This window comes from Temnothorax nylanderi, unplaced genomic scaffold (assembly GCF_030848795.1).
Source record: "Temnothorax nylanderi isolate EJ_2023f unplaced genomic scaffold, tnyl_v1.0 TNYL_tig0201_pilon, whole genome shotgun sequence".
Taxonomy (NCBI): domain Eukaryota; kingdom Metazoa; phylum Arthropoda; class Insecta; order Hymenoptera; family Formicidae; genus Temnothorax; species Temnothorax nylanderi.
In genome coordinates, this window is record NW_027249263.1 from 141,143 (window position 1) to 162,107 (window position 20,965).

Genomic DNA, 20,965 nt, shown 5'->3' on the forward strand with positions numbered 1-20,965 from the left:
TTAATCATATACATTTTATATCTATAATATAATTTTTCTTATTTCTTCTTTCCCCGACCTGGTCATTGAGCGACCTCACATCTCATTTCCCTTCCCTTCAGCACCCTTCTGGTCATCTCTTTCAGCTTCCTTTAATTCCGCACCCCTCTGACTTCCTCCTTTCTGTCACTGCTCTTCCCTTTTCTTTCCGGCTCTCTCCCTTCTCTTGTTCGACGCCTTCCTTCTTTCTTATTCTACGTTCACTCTGCAAATAACTGTATTAAAGATTATTCTTACATTCTTACAATCTTACCTCCTTCTCTCCTTCCTCTCCCTTAATGCTTCTCTCTTTATCTCCCTTCATCTCTCCTTTCCATCCTAAATTTCTCCTATTCTTTTTTCTTCCTATTTGCTTCGTTCTCGTCCGTATCCATAAGGAGATTCTCCTCCATCCTTTTCGCTCTTTCTTCCTCCGCGGTCCTCTTTGGCCTCCCGCTTTCCTTTCCTCTCCTCTCTTTTCTCCTTTTTTCTCCTCTCTTTCTCTTACCCTCGTTTCCACCGACTTATCCTCGTCCATTTTCACCCTCAATCCGCTCTCTTCCTTTCTCTTTGCATCCAATACCTTCCGCTTATCCTCTTCAACAAAAATCATCAGTATTATTCTCTAATCTTTCTGACTAACTTGCCGCTGTATTAGCCTGCCTTCTTCTTCTCTCCAGCTCTGCCATCCATTTCTCTCCCTCTCCTTTACTATTCAGTATCCTTATGATCTTCTCGCCAATTCCTTCTGGCTTCTCCTCCTCCTCTCCTCTTGTGCACCGCTCTAACACATGCTCCCATGTCTCTGGTTCTGCATCACATATTTTACAGCTTTTTTTCTCTATTGGTTCCCAATATCTTCCACCTCTCATCTCATTACGTAGCCTAAATCTCGCTATCCTGATCATGGACTTCTCTTTCCCTTTTTTCTCTAGGTATTCTGGCCTTCTGATTTCTGCTATCTCCCTGTACCACCTGTTATATCTAGACTCTCTTACTCTTTCATCTCTCTCTTGACTCTGAATGTCTTTGTCTCTTCTTGTTATCTCCTCTATACTGCTCCAGCCATTTCCTCTTTTCCTTTCTATCTCCTCAGTTGCGTATCCACTTTTTTCATAGAAGCTCCTTCTCTCTTCTTCCCAATTTGCCTTTTCCTTCCTGACATTCCCTTTTATTTCTTTCCAGCATTCTCTTGCAATCTCATTTCCCTCTCCCATTTCCAGTTTTTCCTCGTATTTCATCGCCCTTTTACCAGCACTTACTCTCATTCTGTCCCTCTTGATTTCCTCCCTTATTATGTATCCGGGTGTGCTCCAGTCTAGGCCTAATGTCCACCTTATATACCTTTCGTGCATTCTTTCTATTTTCTCTCTCTCTTTCCATTCCCACACTTCTGCTCCATATAAAGCTATGCTTGCTACCAGCGAATCGTATAACTTAATTCTTCTTATCCAGTCTCTTCCAAATAACCTTTTTCCTATTCCCCAAACCTGTCTCATTGCTATGGTAGCTTTCCTTACTCTTTCGTTTACATGCGCCTCCTGTCCTCTGTTCTTTTGGAATGTGTAGCCTAGATAGCAGAATTCCTTTACCTCCTCTATTTCTTCTCCCTTCCATTTCCATTCCATTTTCTTCATGTTACCTCCTCTCTTCCTGAATCTCATTACCTTTGTTTTCCCTACATTCACTCTCAGCTTTTTTCTGTCGAAATATTTCTCCAGTCTTTTCATCATCCTCTTCATCTCCTCTTCGTCCTCTGCTATAGCTACTACATCGTCTGCGTATGCTAACGTCCAAAATTTTATTCTCCCTACTACCACGCCTCCATCTTGCCCCCTCCTCATTGTTTCCTCTAAGTCTGCCAGCAGCAGTATAAAGAGCATAGCGCTCGGCGGGCATCCCTGTCTGACTCCTTTGACCGTCCAGAAGCATGATCCCTTTTCTCCTTTCACTCTTACCACGCTTCTTGTCTCTTCGTACAGATCTTCTATCCTAGTTCTCAGCTGTTCACTAATCCCTTCTCTTTTCAGTACCTCCCAAATTTTTTCTCTGTTCACGGAGTCGAATGCTGCTTTCAGATCAATAAATGCTGCCACTAGCTTCCCTCTTTTTTTGCTAACAGCCTTTCCAATTACATAATTCAGTGCGTATGTATTCTCCATTGTACCCCTTCCTTTCCTGAACCCTGCCTGTGTTTATGGTGATATTCTTCTTTCTTCCGCCTCCTTCTTTTCGGCAAAATTGCCGCGTATATTTTGTAGCTTGTGTTCATTAATGTCACCCCTCTGTAATCTTGTGCTTCTTTTCCTTCTCCTTTCTTTACTATTGGTACTATTATACCTTCTTTCCAGTCTTCTGCTATTTCTCCTGTCCTCCACGCTGTATCACATACTTCCCATATTTTTTCCTTCAATCTCTCTCCTCCATATATCCATACCTCATTTGGCAATCCATCCGTACCTGCTGCTTTCTTTTCTTTCATTTCTTTAATTACTTCTTCCACTTTCTCTCTTCTTATTCCTTCCTGCTCCTCTTTGCTACCCATTCTTTCCTCTCCCTTCCTATCTTTTTCACGCGGTTTCACAGTTACTCCTTCCAATAGCTCCATGAAGTGTTTATTCCATTGCTCCTCCGTTATTTCTTCGCAAACCTCTTTTCTACCCTTTTTTTCTCTGTTTATAAATCTCCATACTTCCTTCTCGCTAGTTGCTTCTCTCGCCTCTTTTATAACTCTCTCCCTTTCTATCTCTTTCTTCTCTTTTATTTTCTCCTCATATTCTTTTTTCTTTAGAATGTACCTCTTTTTATCTACTTCTCCCTTCCTCCATTTAACTAGTTTCTCTCGTGCTTCTCTCCTTAGTCTTACACATTCACTATCCCACCATCTGCTTTTTTTCTTCGATCTCTGGTGCTTCTCTTATTTCTTTCCAAACAGCAGCTTGTTTTATCTCTCTATACACAGAGAGGTTAGATTGACATGTAGACTGTGCGTGTGTCTTGCGTTTTGCGAACTGCGGCCTATGTAGACCGGGCTTAACGGCGCGCCTTATTTCTCACAGCCTCCGCCGTTAGCGTTTTCAATTTTTTAAATTTTGGCAACGTTATTTATATATTTACAGTTCAATGTTACGCTAGCGAAAAATTTAAATGCCTGATAGCGTTTTTCTTTGGCAGAACTGGTGCGCACTCAGTGCACATTAAAGCCGTTGTACACAAATCAACGTAAAGTGTATGTTTAATATAAACGGGTTAAGTCACGAAAGCCTCTATACTTTATTGTACTATTTGGTAAAATATGTATTGGGTATTTTATCAATCAAAATATTTGCATTTTACTTTAAATATTAAAGATTAAATCAGTGTACAACGGCTTTAATGTGCACTGAGTGCGCACTAGTTCTGCCAATGAAAAATGCTGACATTATTATTACTTATGGATGCTCCGCACATATTTTAAATCTTCTTGCATAGATCAAAGCTATCAAGTGTTTTTTTTGCTTGTTTAAAACATGTTTTTTTGTTTAAAACATGTTTTTTTATACCTTAGTTTAAAACACAAATAAAACATAAAACATTGTTTTAAACAAAAAAAAACAATGTTTTTTGTTTAAAATAAAAAAAACATGTTTTTGCCAACCCTGGAAAAATTATAAAAACCAGTTTCCAAAAAGATCAGTAACAAAAACTATACACATCATGGCGCTCCCCGGAAAATTCTACCCCTACTTCATATACAATTCTTTAAGAATCGGTCAATTAATTCCCCAAAAATTGAAAAAATTTCGTTACCGGCTTCCAAAAAGATCGGTAACGAAAAATTATACACTTTATAGCACTCGCCAGAAAATTCTACCCCTGTTTAATCTATAATTCTTTAAGATTCGGTCAATTATTTCCCGAAAAAATAGAAAAATTAGAAAAACCGGTTTCCAGAAAATCGATAACAAAAAACTATACACATAGTGGCACTCCCCTGAAAATTCTACCCCTATTTCATATACTTTTGGTAAAAATTCGATTCAGGAGTTTAAGATTCGGTCAATTATTTCCCGAAAAATTAGAAAAATTAGAAAAACCGGTTTCCAGAAAATCGGTAACGAAAAACCATACACATAGTGGCACTCCCCGGAAAATTCTACCCCTATTTCATATACTTTTAGTAAAAATTCGGTTCAGGGGTTTGGGCTGGGCGTTGATGAGTGAGTGAATGAGTCAGGACATCTTCCTTTATATATGGGTGTTTCTACGTAAATAGCGTTTTTTACTGTCCAAGCTTGTTATATGTTCATGATTGAGAGGAGGGTAAGCAAGCGTTGTGAAAGTTCACTACTGCATCGTATTTGAAGTATCGCACAATAATCTGTTAATTGGGGAGTGGCTTATCCAATGGAAACATGCAGAAACTCCTAAAAATGTCAGTTACCTGGCCTGTCCATTGTCGAAAATTCTCTATTCCAGTTACACTTACTCCCTCCAATTGCAAACTCAATTGAAAATTCCCCATGTTCATTCAATCATAATATAGAACTAAGATTTTAACATCATTATTAAACATAAATCTCCCTTTGGAACCGAAAAAACCGGCTTCAAACTTGGTCCGGACATATGGAGTAAAATTGCACATTTTGAATTTTACCGCGGTTCCGCCATGTTGCATCGATTCAATGGGAGTCTGGTGTGGAGATTTCAAGAATTGGACATTAGGTGTGTTGTTTACATTGTTGGTGGTTGGTTGTTTTGAGCGTGATACAATCGTAATCGTGTATTTCACTTGAGAAAAGGTATGTCATAAAATTACGCGTCATTTGCCTGGCACATCTTTTTTTATTATATCGCAGTAAATTTTTCCTTCTAGTGGTAAAATTCTGATGATATTCGGTAGGCTAAACTTGATTTTTAATGGAAATTGGTTTACGTCAATTCAGGAGAAAGTGAGATTAATTCAACCATGAAATGTCAGTCTACTGGCATGTCATTCACCTGGCCATTCATGGGTTTGACGTTGAAATAAAATCAAACACGGTAAAAAACGTTGAAATAAAATCAAACACGGTAAAATACGGCGAAATAAAATCAAATACGGTAAAATACGGCGAAATAAAATCAAATACGGTACAAATACGAAAATGGTAAACCGGCATTTATCAAATTGAATTTTTTTGCTAATTGTGAATTTATCTCGGGAATAAGTAATTTTAGGAATTTTTTTGACATTTCCTCTCAAAATCACTCATTGTTGAGGTAATTCAATATTTTACTAGACATGCAAAGTCGACTCATTACCGCACTTTACCAGATCACTGATGAATAAGCCATTACTTTCAGGTTTTTGATGTTGTAGTACGCTGGCTTTCAGAGTATGTTTCTGCTTCTATATTCACTTAAAAACAGGAAAAAAAAATTTTTTTAGGTATGTTTGAAATTGAGAGATTTGCAATCTGAAAAAACGCTATTTACGTAGAAACACCCATATATAGATATCAGGATCAAAATAAACAAAAAACGGCACTTTCAGCTGTTCTCGCTCAGCAGCTCTCCAGTAAGGACGCTGCTGAACGGAGAGCTTTTTGATAGCTAGTAACGCTGCGTCAGTGGAAGCGTACGAGGCCACCAACTTCCCGCACCTCGCTGCCGCCGAAACAGCCCGTGTAGCCGCAGGACATACACCCTGCTGCGTGGAAATTGATACGCCTGGACTCGCCACCGTGGCCGCCCACCAGGCCTCCACGAGACCTGCTGACGACGTGGAACATACGCCTCCGACGCTACACCTCTCCTCGCTGGACGGTGCCTTCGCTGCTGTCGCCGTTGCCATCATCGCCCGGAGATCAACGCACACAGAGATCAACGCAATTCAAGCAAGCGCGGGTAAACGGCGGGAGTAACTATGACTCTCTTAAGGGCGAGCGGAGAGTCGCTCTCCGCTTGAGGCGTAGGGTGCTCTGATTTTCTCTTTCTTTTCATTTTCTTCTACATAGACCGCTCCGCCTATAACTGCAGGACTTACTACAAGCTCTGGGCGGTCTCCTGTGGAGAGGAACCCTTGGCCGGGGTCAAACATAACATCCTTTTGGCGATAGATGATTTATGCAAGCTATAAGGCTGCACTCGGACTGTTTTGCCGACGGTTTCGAAATTTCCGACTACGGAAAAATACGTACGCGCGACCCGCCATGCGTCGTACCATAAATTCAGGCCGGCTCAGGGAGAGCGAGGAGACCCGCCTGGGAACCGGGTCCTCCTGGATGGGAGTCATAGTTGCTCGTTCACAAGGGGGCGCAGCCCGTTGTTTGCGCCCCAAGTCTGCCCCACCTCCAAGATCGGTGTCCGCTGGGTACCCGGCTTGCCGGGGAGCTAATAGTCTAAGATCCCGACCTACATCGACCTTCACCAATCTGTTTTCCTAATAAAAGGTATTTTTTATCAAACATAATGAATAAACAAACAAATCGCGGATGGGTTGCCTAATTAAATCAGCTCAAGGCTATCCTTAATTAAAAATAATTTAATTAATTTTTTTTATTTCTACACTTATTTATATTCTCAAAAAATTCAGTACCAATCGAAAGTACAAAGCATAAGTAGAAAGGAAAAGTTAGGTTGCCTATCTTTTACTGCTCCCTATTACCGGGTTGTCAGGTATAAACAGGTGAGTTGGTATTACCAATTTACACTCATCTTTATTCTTAAGTGAACTATATATTAAAATAAAGATAATTTTATTGCGAACACAGTGGTATTAGGTTGCCTAAGCAAAATCGATCAAGAATTGCGGTTGCCGCGCTTTAAAGTTCGAATATTTGAGTAAGCGAGCGGGGTGCGACAGAGAAGCGCTGAACGTACTATTCTATGCAATAGAGGAGGACGCAGCATAGCAATTGTGCATGAAGCAGTTGCCGAGTGAAAGAGAGTGCGCATGCTTTTTTCTCCGTGCGGCCGTCTCTCTATCGCTTGTCTTTCTCTATCGCACGGAAAAAAAAGCATGCGCGCTCTCTTTCACTCGGCAACTGCTTCATGCACAATTGCTATGCTGCGTCCTCCTCTATTGCATAGAATAGTACGTTCAGCGCTTCTCTGTCGCACCCCGCTCGCTTACTCAAATATTCGAACTTTAAAGCGCGGCAACCGCAAGTCTTGATCGATTTTGCTGAGGCAACCTAATACCACTGTGTTCGCAATAAAATTATTTTTATTTTAATATATAGTTCACTTAAGAATAAAGATAAGTGTAAATTGGTAATACCAACTCACCTGTTTATACCTGGCAACCCGGTAATAGGAAGCAGTAAAAGATAGGCAACCTAACTTTTCCTTTCTACTTATGCTTTGTACTTTCGATTGGTACTGAATTTTTTGAGAATATAAATGAGTGTAGAAATAAAAAAAAATTAATTAAATTATTTTTAATTAAGGATAGCCTTGAGCTGATTTAATTAGGCAACCCATCCGCGATTTGTTTGTTTATTCATTATGTTTGATAAAAAATACCTTTTATTAGGAAAACAGATGGGTGAAGGTCGATGTAGGTCGGGATCTTAGACTATAACGGGGTTCAGGCGACACGGGAGCATGCCCTGGGCTCTCGGCCAGTTCCGACTGGTGCCAGCGGGTTCATTCCCGCCAGGGTAATAACGAGAGCACACCCTGGGCTCTCGGCCGGTTTCGACCGGTGCCAGCGGGTATCACTCCCGCCAGGGCAATACAGCTGATCGCGGGCTAGCGACCCCGGCTGGCTTATCTTAAAGTCGCTAAATATAAAAATGGCAAAGCCTCGGACGATGGGGAACACGGCCCCATTCCCCTGGAACACGGCCAGGGAGCTATACGAAGACAACCAAGGCAAGAAACACAGGTCTCGAACGATGGGGAACACGGCCCCATTCCCCTGGAACACGGCCAGAGGGCTATTCGAAGACAACCGAGGCAAGAAATACAGGTCTGTGAATTATCGTTCTCCTTCAATCGAAGGCGGTGCGAGAGTTGCGCCGCAGCCGAAGCGGGCGAATATATGACTCTCACTATCAAAGATGAGGCCCGGCATATCGAGGAAGTGCACCCTCACCTAAGCGTCAGGTATAAGTGTGAATGGTGTGGCAAGTCGTATGCGTCGTATCATGAGGCCGCATGCCACCAACCAAAGTGCCCAGCAGCCAAGGCAAGTGAAGGGCAGCGAACCGTAGAGCAGGGCCGGTTCGACTGCCCTGACTGTGATAGAAATTTCACTTCACAGCGAGGGCTGTCGCAACACCAGAGGTTGGCGCACCCAGTAACAAGGAACCGATTGAGATCAGAGCAAACAGCTCCGAAGGTAAATGAACAAAGACGGGGCAGAGTTTTCTCTGCTGAAGATATCAGCAGGATTCTCGAACTTGAAGTGGAGCTCAAGGATGAGAGGAACATAGCGAGAGCTATGGTTCCGTTTATGCCGGAGAAAACCCTGAAGCAAATAAGGGACAAGAGGAATGAGGCGTGTTATAAAAGATGGAGAGAGCAACGCCTCAGTAGTACACTTTCTAATCAAGAGGCTGTCAATGAAGAGGACCAACAAGTGGATGGTGCACCACTGGAGGTTGACGAGGTTTTTGTTGATGCAGAGGACATCGAGGATGTTTTTCTAGATGCGGAGTAGACACCAAGCGATATTTACAGTTTTGAGGAGTCTGCGTCAACCACAAATTGGAGGCAAGCCAGCATTGAGGCTGTGCTTAAGGAGCTCAAAAACAGGGAGCCCAAGGAAACGCTGAAAGTACAACGGCATATTATCCAGCTCCTGACGGCAAAGAGTGAAGGTCAGGCAATAACGCAGGAGGAAGTAGACACAGCTTACGAGCTGGTGGTCAGTTTGTTCCACGCTCCTGCAACTGGGAAGAAAGGCGGTAATTCCCGGAAGCATCAGAGTCGGAGGAAAGGGCTCTCGGGGAGAAGCGAACGCAAAGCCCGAGCCTATGCCCTTACACAAGAGTTATACAGAAATAACCCCGCTATCCTCGCTAAAATGGTAAGAGAGGGTATGGACATTCAAGCGCAAGATACAGGTGAATCGGTGAGTCCATCAGTGGAGAGCGTCAAAGAGCTCTACGAAGGGCTATGGGGAAGCCCAGGTCGATGTGATGTTGACCAAGAGAAGCGAGAAACCACGGTGCCGTACAACCCAGCAGAGATTCTGCACCCTATCTCCAGTGCGGAGGTTCTGAAACGTTTCAGGTCTACACGGCTGAGGGTGGCAGCCGGGCCTGACGGACTCCGCAAGATCTGATGAGAAATGAGGGAGGATACATCCTCCAAGCGATCTTTAATGTAATCATGCTGGCACTGAAACAACCAAGCGCGTGGCGCTGCAATAGAACAACGCTATTGCTCAAGGAGGGTAAGGATCCCTCAGTAGCGGCTAACTACAGGCCAATTACTATTTCCTCGATACTGAGTAGATTATATTGGGGCATTATGGACCAACGCCTAAGAAACGTGGTTCACCTGAATGCACGGCAAAAAGGCTTTGTGCCAGAAATGGGATGTTATAATAACATCAACTTGCTAAACAAAGTCCTTGCAACAGCCAAAAAGGGCAATGGAATCGTTGTCATTCAGGTGGACATTGCCAAGGCGTTTGATAGCCTTCCGCACCCAGTTATTAAGTATGCTTTACTTAGCAAAGGGCTGCCGGAGGAAGTGGTCGCATTGATAATGGACTCGTATAAAGGAGTCAAAACGACCATGAAATGTCGTAACAAAACGTTCGACATAGAGTTGAGAAGAGGTGTCAAACAAGGCGACCCTCTGTCTCCACTTATCTTTAATGTCTGTATGGATTTAATTATTGACAAACTGAAAAGGATGGAAGGCTTCCAAGTTAAGGAAGGCCTTAGCATATCGTGCTTGGCCTTTGCCGACGATATAATACTAATTGCAAATGATCGAATAGCGGCGAGTCGGCTTATGGATGAGCTCGTTGGCTTCTTTTCAAGATGGGGAATGGCACTATCGATTGGGAAGTGCGTTCCCTTTGGTATTGTCACCACCAAAGATAGCTGGTATATGGTGGACCCAGAAATATACAGTAATGGCGAGAAGGTCGCCTACTGCGGCCCTGCGCAGTCAATGCAATACCTGGGTATACAGGTTACTCCATGGGAAGGAGTAGTTATTAAGCGTGCAATCGCACGGCTAAGGGACACGCTCCCAAGAATTAAAAGGCTATCCCTGAAGCCTCACCAAAAAGTCGAGCTCCTGGCACGGTATGTGTTGCCGCACTTTCTGTATGCCTTCACCGCTGGCACTATAAGTGCCACAGTGCTAAGAGATCTGGACCAAGCACTAAGGACGGCGGTGAAAGACTATCTGCACCTCCCACAGTCTATAGCAGATGGTCTGCTATATGCATCTAAACGCGATGGCGGCATGGGCTTTTCGAAGCTCGAAATTGTTGTAACGTCCGCAACTCTAAAAGCTGGACTTTGCTTTCTAACTAATAGCAACCCGGCAATACAAGCCCTAGTAGTAGCGTCGGGGCTGGAGAACAAACTAAAGCGCCTTGCGCATGTAGCCAAACTTGGCTGGCCACTACAGTCGACCAAACAGATCGACGGCTACAAGCTCAAAGCCAAAGCAGACGAATGGAAGAGATGGGCGGAGCTGCCCTCCCAAGGCAAGGGAGGGCAAGCCTACAAAAACGACAAAATAGGCAACGAATGGCTATACCGTCCTAACCTGTTGAAATCGTCCAGGTATATTACGGCACTCAAGCTGAGAGCCAATGTGGCAGCGAACAAGGTATCGCTCAATAGAGTCGCTAAAACCGGCAACGTTATGTGCCGAAAATGCAAGGCGCAGCCTGAGACGCTAGGCCACATACTGAGGCAGTGCACGTATACCAAGTCTAGTAGAATTAAACGGCACAACGATATTCGAGACTGCATTGAACGACACGTCTTGGGGCAGCGTGGCATGGCAGTAACGAAGGAGGCAAGACTGCAGGACCCTCATTTGAGGAATCTCCAACCGGACCTGATCATACAGTATCGGGAAAGGGTCTTTGTGGTTGACATCACAGTCTGCCATGAGGATGGTGATCTCCTCGACAGAGGTAGAAGGGACAAGCTCGCTAAATATGCGTCCCTCGTAGCCCCGCTTAAAGCTCAATTAGGGGCGAAAGACTGTATGATCCTCCTGATGGTTATCGGGACAAGAGGAGCAATGCCCAGAGACACTGTTACCTGTCTACATGAACTGCAAATTAAAGACAGAGGCTCGCTGAGACCTGAATATAAGGAGACCCCCTACGAGGCCAAACCATCTTTTCTCGGGCGCTAGCCGCCTACGATACCCAAGTAGTGGGTGTAATTCTTTTGTAAGAGGTCTTCCTCTTATAGGCGCTCAGACGCCCTCGGCTGCCTCGGCAGTGGCGCACAGTCGCCCGCCGACTTCCTCAGCGCTCGGACGCCCTCGGCAGTGGCGCACAGTCGCCCGCCGACTTCCTCGGCACTCGGACGCCCTCGGCAGTGGCGCATAAGTCATCCGCCGATTTCCTCGACGCACGGACTCCTTCGGCAGTGGCGCGTGGTCGCTTTCAGCCGTGAAGTGCTTGCTGACCCTTCAGCGCTCGGCCGCCTTCGTGCGAGGACATACGATCCTGGCGTCGCACGCCAAACCTATTAGACCAGCCACCCTGGGCAAAACGCCGCGACTTTTCGAAGAACGCTTCACTTCCAAACCCAGAGATGAGGATCCCACTAAAAGACGGCGGACGCAGCCTTTACCTTGCAGCCGCACACTTCGGGTAAGCAGCCGAGAGCGGGTGACTGCCCGCGGGGAACGAGCCAGCGGATGCAGGGACCGGCGGAGCGAGCGGAGGTAACGACCGGACCAACACCCGGCTTCTACAGGGTCCCAGGCAGCGGCCGGAGCCAAAAAACTCGCGAATTATATCATGTCCTATTTAGAAAAAGACGACGCGTGCGCGACAGAGAACGCATCCGGTGCAAAATGAGAATAAATCTCCCGGCGAGTACGAAAGGGAGACTCGTCGTGAGGAGTAGGCGTCAAATCCAGGCGACCATTCTGGTTATCCATTTCCCTCTAGATTAAGACTGCGCATTGCCCATATGGCTATTTCTTCTCTTTTTAGGTTAAGACAGCGTTACGCCCATATGGCTACTTCTTTCTGCTAGATACAAGATAGCGTTATGCCCATATGGCAATTGATTTTTTTCCTTAGGCGTAAGAGTGCGATAGGCCCATAAGGCATGCATTTTATTAGGTGATGGGGACTTATATCAAGAAATAGGTTATGGGTAATATTAAAGACGGCTATCCCGCGCCTAAAGGGTTACATAAAATCGTAATTCTGCGTGCTTAAGCGAAGCACAATAAACATCTTGCTGTTGGTTTGGTTCAAGCCGATTCTATTTTCATGTGGTTCAGATGGTACTGGTGTTGAGATTAATGATCATTGTTTCGTTTATCGAGTCGCACGCGAATCGGAAATGGCGGCGTGCGTAATAAACAAGAATCGCGAAAATCCCTAGGAATCAATCATGTAATACTTATAGCGTTTTCGATTGGGGTGCACTGGCTGCACTGAGTGTCAGGCGCGTGTTCGATTGGCAGTGCCAATGCACACTTGACTAGTGTTGCGTGTTCGTTTGAACGCACGACACTCGCATAGTGCGCACTCAGTGCGCACTAAGTGGCACGAAATATTTTGACGGTGCCAGTTCAGTGCACTGGATGCATGCAAGCAGTAGGGCATTCTTTTGAATAATAACGAACGAAAATTCATAATGAGCAATTCGGATTTGGCTCTCTTTAATATTTTGGAGACATTTTTGGAATCTTCTTCTAGTTCAAGCGAGGAAGAAGAAATAATTACAACTCTTCGAACTAGAAGAATAATTCCAAAAACTGTAAATTATGTAGAATGTGTGAAAAAAATGGATAATGACACCGTAAGTGTTATATCTTTTTATATAAACATTGAACCTATACCCTTTTTTAAAATATAATTAATGTACTTAATGTAATATAATAGCATTTTTATACTGAATAATAATAATTTTTATATTTGTCATAGTTCTGTAGGCACTTCAGAATGTGTCCAGAAACATGTGAGCAATTAATAGATGGTTTTCAGCAATCAGATTTCTTTCCAAAAAATGAAATGCATGGTGGTAGATCAGCAGTTTCTGCTAAAAAGCATATTTTATCTTTTTTGTGGTTAGTACAGCAGAAAACAGTTCCTTTTAATAATTATAATTGTGTAAAAATTGATATAATATATTTTATAGGTTTGCAGGAAACAAATCATCGATGCGAGACGTAGCAGATCGATTCGATACAGCTATTTCAACCTGCGAAACGATTTTATCAAGGGTTATGAATTATCTTTTAAGCATAGCGAAAGATGTTATAAAGTTTCCTAATAATGACGAAGAAAAAGATGAGCTGGCTTATCGTTTTTCAAAGGTTACATAAAAAGTTACTTAAATAAAAGAAAATTACTTTTAATTATTATTGAATTGTTATAAATTAAAATAATAAATAATTATTTTTTTTCAGATATCAGGTTTTCCAAATGTATTAGGATGTATTGATGGATCGTATATAAACATTCGAACTCCTAAGTATAAAATAAGATCTACTTACGCTAATCGACATGACAAAACGAGTCTTGTATTACAAGGAATTTGTGATGATAAGAAGAGATTTATTGACGCCTTCACTGGAGTGGCTGGCAAACTTCACGATAGCAGGACATTCACATTATCCTTCATAAGCAAAAATATTAGTGGTATATGTCAAAATGGAAAGTATCACTTGTTAGGCGATAGTGCTTACCCAATAAAGGAATATCTTTTAACACCTTATAAAGATTATGGAAATCTTATTCGATCACAAAGAATATATAACAAAAAGCTTTGTGGAACTAGAGTGCTTATCAAAAATGCATTTGGCTTGTTAAAGTCGCGATTTCGTCAGCTAATAGAATTACAATTTCACGATGTCAAAAAAATGTCAAAATTTATAATGGCATGTTGCGTATTGCATAATTTGTGTATTGATTTGAAGGATTCATTCGACATAGAATTAATAAACGAGCCCAATAATGATGAAATATTTAATATCAATGATCCCCAAGTTTTGGGAGAAATAGAAGCAAAAAGAAGAGGAGAGCAGAAGAGAAATGAAATATGCAAATCATTTGATAATAGTTAATAGTAAATAGGTGATAGTTTTAAATTTAAAGGTTTTTGGATCATATGTACATTTTATTAAAAAACATGAATAAAAAATAAAACAATATCTATTACTTGTTAAATGTTTTAATGTTTATAGTTCTTGCATCTCATTATATCTATTTCTTCCATTGCACTTACATTCTTATTCTAAATAACAAAAATAAAATAAAATTACAAAAATAAAATAAAATTCTTATTCTATTATTAATGCCTTAATTTGTGTAAGTCTTAAAATTGAAATAAAATAAAAAATAATAATAATGAACACAAAACATGACACAATATTAAGTTTGGTAGAATATTTGGAAATAATGCAAATACTTTGGTACAATATTTGGAAGTAATGCCGTTTACTCGGCTAACCCTGAAGGGGTTTACATATATATAAATGTATATAACTTATTCGTTGAAAGTGTTAGGAATGTTATATTATTCACTTTTCTTTTCGTAATATTTCTCACAAAATTGTTTAAACAACTCAAGTTTTTCTCGATGTCTTCGTTCTCTACCTTCTTCTTTCTTTTCATGTATTTCCTTCAAAGTGTCTTCGACACTTCGATTCTTATTAGAAATCTTCTTTTTCTTAGCATTTGTCTCTTTATCAGAAACGTTTTCTTTGGTTTCATTTCCAAGATTAGATAATATTCGTTTCTTGTTTACAACTAGATGCTTGGCGTCCATTAAAACCTATATTTATACACAAATAATGTTAAAATTACAAAATATAATTAAAAATTTATAAGATTGATTACATGATTTAAAATTAAAATTATACCTCAGGTTCTATGCTATCATCTAATCCTACAATTCCTGATAATTCATTTTCATAAGGAACAGTCATTTTACTCCGCCCTGTACTTTTGTTGTTATCGATTGCCTTCTTCTTTCGTTTCATGATGGTTTTATACCGATTTTCACATTGCAGGGATGTTTTGGACACACCAAAAATATTTTTTAAGTCCATTGCTATTTTCTCCCACATAGTTTTCTTTGTTTTAAATTGTTTCATCGGACCAATCATAACCATGTATTGACCATATTTATCTAGGAGAAATTTCGTTTCACCTTCACTCCATTCTGCCAAATCTTAAAATATTTGTATTATTAGACCTTCATTGCATTGATAAATGTCTATTATAATTTATTTACCAATAATCACCAAGTTATCTGTTAGATAAAGTTATCTAGAGGTGAGAAAATTGGCCATAAGCAGCACAGTAAAAAATATTATTTGTTCATAATTTCCACAAAAAACAAATATATTACTTTTGCTATTATCAGTCTCGTCTACTTCTGAATTTTCTTGCGATTCCTGAACATTGCTACATCCATCAGCCTGGGATTCACAATTGTTAGTTTCTGGATCGGGATGATCATTATTAATATGATTCAATATAGTCTTGTATGATCCAACAATTCCACAGAAACTGCACGCGACATTTTTTTTTCCATTATGAAAATGCTTTCAATCCTAAATGAATAATATCAAATATTAGTAAAAACTCAAAGATTAGGTTAGGTTGTGACCGGAACAACGAATGAAATTGTTAAAATTATTAATTATAGCCACTTACTACTTGGGCTGAGTTTACGGTCGCCACTGTATTTTCTGGATTGAATACAGAAACCTTGTTTTACTGCGTTGCCCCGTCCTTCCTTCTCGGCAAGATGGCTGTCGATTCACGTCGCAGGCGCGTTCAAGGCCGTCGGCCACGCCCTTGTTAAGCGAACGTATTTACGAGGATAGGATATTCACTGGGGTCGCGAAATAATGCTTTTTGTTTATTATAAACAAATAATAATTTATTATAATACTAGATTGTACAGCAATCTCTCCTAACGCACGTGTTCGCTCGATCGCGTGTTGCTACGTCGAGTTGTTATCGAAACGCCGTTATTTTGGTTAAAGCGGATCTTAACGATCAATATAAGCGCAATGGGGTATCCCGTATCGCGCACTCACTGTCTCTAATTAATGTTCAATCACGCTACTGACGCTAGCGGATAACGGGATAAGACCGCCTTTGTTCGATTTGTATGACGAAACCGTTGTACGTGTATCGTCTCGAAACTTCGCGACGGACTGTCCGTAATAATATTTCGTTCACGCTACTAACGCTAGCGGATAACGGGATAAGAACGCCTTTTCCGATTTGTATGGCGCAACCGATGTACGTGTTGACGCCTCGAAAATTCACGACGGACTGTCCAGGAGGAACGGGTCGAGTTCTCCCACCTTAGACTCACGCATGCGCTGAGTCCTCATTTTAGGCGCGCAGCCTTCGCACTCGCGGAACGCACCTTCGGGTGTAGATGGTACGATTCCATCTGCACTTCGCTTGCCGAGTCGTTGTTGGGACTCGGCACCTTTTCGTGAGATGCTACACTAAAGTGCAACGGCGCGACTTGGCTTTCGCACCCGCGTGAACCAAACGCGTCGCTGCACGCAAACTTCGCGCAAGCGAACTCAAAGTCACTCGATTATCATCGAGTGACTCTCAACGTCACTAAAGACGAATCCAATGTAAACCAGGTAAGTATTTCTCTTTTCTTTCAGGTACCCAGGATCGCTATGGAATCGTCTCATCTAATCACCGGAGTCGGTGTAATAAAGGTAAGTATAACGCGGCTTAAAATTACCGCACGCATAATTGCATAATAATGAATTCTTAAATTGACAGGGAATACTGTTTAAATATCAAATTAATGAATATAATATCAAATTGGCTCAATGCCGTCTAAAAGTGTAGAAAGTTCACAAAAGTGTAAAAAAGTGTAACTGAATATAATGAAAATCAATGCTATTTGCAATGTTAAATAAATCTTCGCCTGGAATGACTCCATTTGGCTCGTTTCTCTTCCGTGAGATGTAACTGTAAATAATATGCTGAAAATTCTATGAACTTAATAAATCTGCACTCAGAGTGCTAAAAGTGTATCAAAGTGTAGCTGCCGTCGTTGGCTCATCTCGCACGCTTATTCTAAGTCGTCGAGTGTAGAAAGTGTAATGGGTGTAGCACCTTTCGGTGACTCGCTCTCGCACGCTGAAATCTAACATGCAAGTGTAGAAAGTGTAGTGGGTGTAATTGAAAAGTGTAGAGCCTTCGCTGGCTCGTCTTGCACGCTGAATCTAGAAACAGGTGTAGAAGGTGTTGAAAGTGTAGTTTAGAGTGTAGAGCCTTCGCTGGCTTGTCTCGCACGCTGAATCTAAGAAACAGGTGTAGAAAGTGTAGAAGTGTAGTAAAAAGGTGTAAATCTTGTTAATAGCTTTAAAATGTTGCAAATGAATTTAATTAATTGAATATTGCCCCAAAGGGTCGTTTCTGTAATAAAATCTTTAGATATCTTGAATAAAGTGTGTATCGAATTGTATTTGTGCACCTTGTGCATCTCGTCGGCTGAAGGCCTTAATATTATTGTTTAAACGTTGGAAATGTTGTTAGAACTTAATAAAATTGTTAATTATATTGAACTGGAATTTCTTCCACTTACAGATTGTCTCTGCGTTCTCTCATCGGCTTAGGGCCTGTAAAGTGTAATTACCGCTGTAAAGTGTAGCGTAGTGTAAATGTAATTAACGTTTGTAAAATCAAAATAAAATATGCCTATGTCCAGGAATACGTCCTGCTCGCTGTTGGTATAAAAAGTGTAGCTTAATTGTTATGTTTAATAGGACCGTCACTCGCGGATCGGTCGTGGATCTATCTCCGCTCCTAATGTTATTATATAAAGTGTGAATAGTATGAATGCTGTGATTATTATGTCAGGATCTGGAAAGTTAGTGAATAATGGATAAAATATGATGAAGGAGACCACGATGTACTCTTTAAACTTCATCTCGTTGTACTTAGGGTACGTAATGTGATTCTGGTAGCACTTTGTGCGAATATGTGAGTAATAATATGCAGATTACTGCAATTGCAAATAAAACGAATATAAATGATAAAACTACTATTTTGAATTTATCTGAGTCCATTTCAATGTTAATGTTATGTATTTCGCGTATCCGTCGGGTTGATCTAGGATTGGAGGAATCTTGATGGGTAAGTATTCTTTTTATGTGTATATCTTTTTATTAATAATGTTTTGTACTTTTGTAGTGTGTCAGGTGTATGTGTTTCTTACAACCTACTAATGTCTATCGCTTCTAATCGCTTTACGGTAACCGTAATAAAATCGTTAAAAATAATAAAATCTTTATAAAATAAAATCAATTCAACCTTTGCGCTTCTCGCGCTCTCGTCTTTGTACCTTTGACTCGACTAAAACTCTTACGACTAATATCGATAAATAAATCACGCTTAAAATAATCTTGTGTCTTTTACATTAATAAAGGCTCAAAGCTGAGTATACACTTGCGAGTGTATCTCGTTCGCGTCAGGCTCGGGCTGGCTGGTGTGCTCAGAGTGCAGCTCCTGCTGCACCGTCTTCTCCACCGCGAAGATTTGTGAACCGGGCGATGTCGCTTCCTCGATTCTCGGGTTGTCCCTCGCCATTAGCCTTTTCACCTCCTCATCCGGAAGTTCCTCTCGTCTCGCTGACTCGGTGGCGCACTGTTGCGTCGCTCGCTGGCCTCCCTGAGTCTGTCGGTGCGCCTGCACCATCTGCACCTTCCGCACCTCGTGCTCCCCTGGCGCCTGGGTAACGTTCTCGGGTTCGTGGGACATGCTATCTCCCTCCACGGATGGTTCCCGGCTTAACAGGGAAACGTGTGCTTTAGCTTGCGGTTCCAAGGTTAGGTAAATTAAAATTTTTTTATTTGTGCCATTGCATGTAATAATTTATTGCATGTAAATGTGTATAATTATTGATAAATACGTGATATTCTTGATCATCTTTTATATTATTTAATTACATATAGTAAAAATCATTACTTAACTGAACACGAGATGCCGAGGTTACTTTTTCGTTCTTCCCGCGATCTAGTCAACTCAAGTGGCACTGAAAATTTCGGCGTGTTCTTTTTCACCTGCACTATTCAGTGCAACCCATGGAACTTGTCCAGTGTTCATGTGAACTGAGTGCGCACTGGTGCGCACTAACTTTTTCCCAATCGAAAACGCTATTAGTGGCGTACCCGAGACACATGCCCGTAAAAGCGGCTGAGACGTAGCGTTGCGGAACCAGGAGTTCGAGGCACCGACGTCCTCGCCTGGAATAAACATTAAGAATACATTACGCGACATTCGACATACACGCCTATGCGATTGGCGTCATCCTAAGTTCACGGTGCCGGAAGTTAGGAGCACCGACGTCATCTTTAGGAACAAGGGCCCCAGCCATCATCAGAATAAGCCGAGGAACACGCCTATGAGGTCGGCGTCATCCTCGAACCCAGGTGCCAGGAGTTCGTGGCACGAGCAGCATCTCCTGGAATAATCATGACGAACGGACTCAGGAGGGTCCCAAGGACACGCCTATAAGGTCGGCGTCATCCTGAAACCAAGGTGCCAGGAGTTAGTGGCACGACCATCATCTCCTGGAATAACCATGACTAACAGACTCAGAAGGGTTCCAAGGACACGCCTATAAGGTCGACGTCATCCGGGAACCAAGGTGCCAGGAGTTCGAGGCACCAGCACCATCTCCTGAAACAACATGCATAGACAGCCTCAGAAGGACCCTACGAACACGCCTATAGGGTCGGCGTCATCAAAAAATGATGGTGCCAGGAGTTGGCGGCACCAACGTCTTCTCCTGGAACAAACTATATGGAGAAGCTCAGGAACATCCTAAGAACACGCCCATGGGGTCGGCGTCGTCCAAAAGTGACGGTGCCAGGAGTTGGCGGCACCAACGTCTTCTCCTGGAACAAATGACGCAGAAGTGTTCAAAGCGAGCCTAGAGATGTATCTATGAGGTCGGCGTCGACGGGAGTCAACGGTGCTCGGAGTTAGCGGCAACAGCGTCATCTCCTGGAACAGGCGCTGGAGACGTCCGGGGAGACCCAGAGGACATGCCCATGAGGTCGGCGTCGAGGAGAATCCATCGTGCCGAGAATTGGCGGCACCCGCATCTTCTCCTGAAACAATTAATGAAATTAACGCAGGAGCGATCCAGGAGACACGACAGAGGGGTTGGCGTCGTCGGCAGACACGGTAAAGTTAAATCAAGCAACTTTGCCGAGAAGCGGCATCGGGAACGTAACGAGGAGCATCCCAGAGAACGTGCGCAGAGGTCCTCGTCAACGCCCGAGGAAGTTGGTCAGACACTGTCAACCTGGGAAATCGGCGTCAGGAGACGTATGGAAATCCACCGAAGAACGCCGAGAATCATCCACGGATAGAAAGTTCTGGAAACAATTCACTAGGCGGATGCGTGAGAGTCATGCAGCGATCACGTGATAGCGCCGGTAAATACGTGCCGAATACAATAGGCGAGAATAACAAGTACTAGAGTAGGGATAGCGAGAGAAAGCGGGGAGCGTGATCGAACTACGTTTCTCGAAACAGTCTTTCGGATATAGCGGTAGCGAACGGACGTCTCTATAGAGTATATTACAATCGGGGGCATTGGGTCACTCGAATACGGACATAGGGAACCGACGATAGTTATCAGTTATATATAACAACCGGAAACTCCCGCGTACTTGCGCGTTAAATACTCGTTTAACAATAGCGAGGAGCACTTAGTTACCGAGTGAAGTAAAGTGTTAGCCGTATGGCGTAGAGCACTCAAGTGCGGAAATTCATCTTTGTGAAAACACATTGTAA

At 42.4% G+C, this 20,965-nt stretch overlaps 1 protein-coding gene across 1 annotated transcript; it reads left to right on the plus strand.

Moving 5' to 3' along the window:
- Nucleotides 1–12,947: 12,947 nt before the first annotated feature.
- LOC139778912 (putative nuclease HARBI1) lies at nucleotides 12,948–14,314 on the plus strand. The gene is made up of 4 exons (XM_071717050.1): nucleotides 12,948–12,962; nucleotides 13,088–13,230; nucleotides 13,302–13,479; nucleotides 13,573–14,314. The coding sequence occupies exons 1-4, from the start codon at nucleotides 12,948–12,950 to the stop codon at nucleotides 14,227–14,229; spliced, it is 993 nt and encodes a 330-aa protein (XP_071573151.1). The 3' UTR covers nucleotides 14,230–14,314.
- The last annotated feature ends 6,651 nt before the right edge of the window (nucleotides 14,315–20,965 follow it).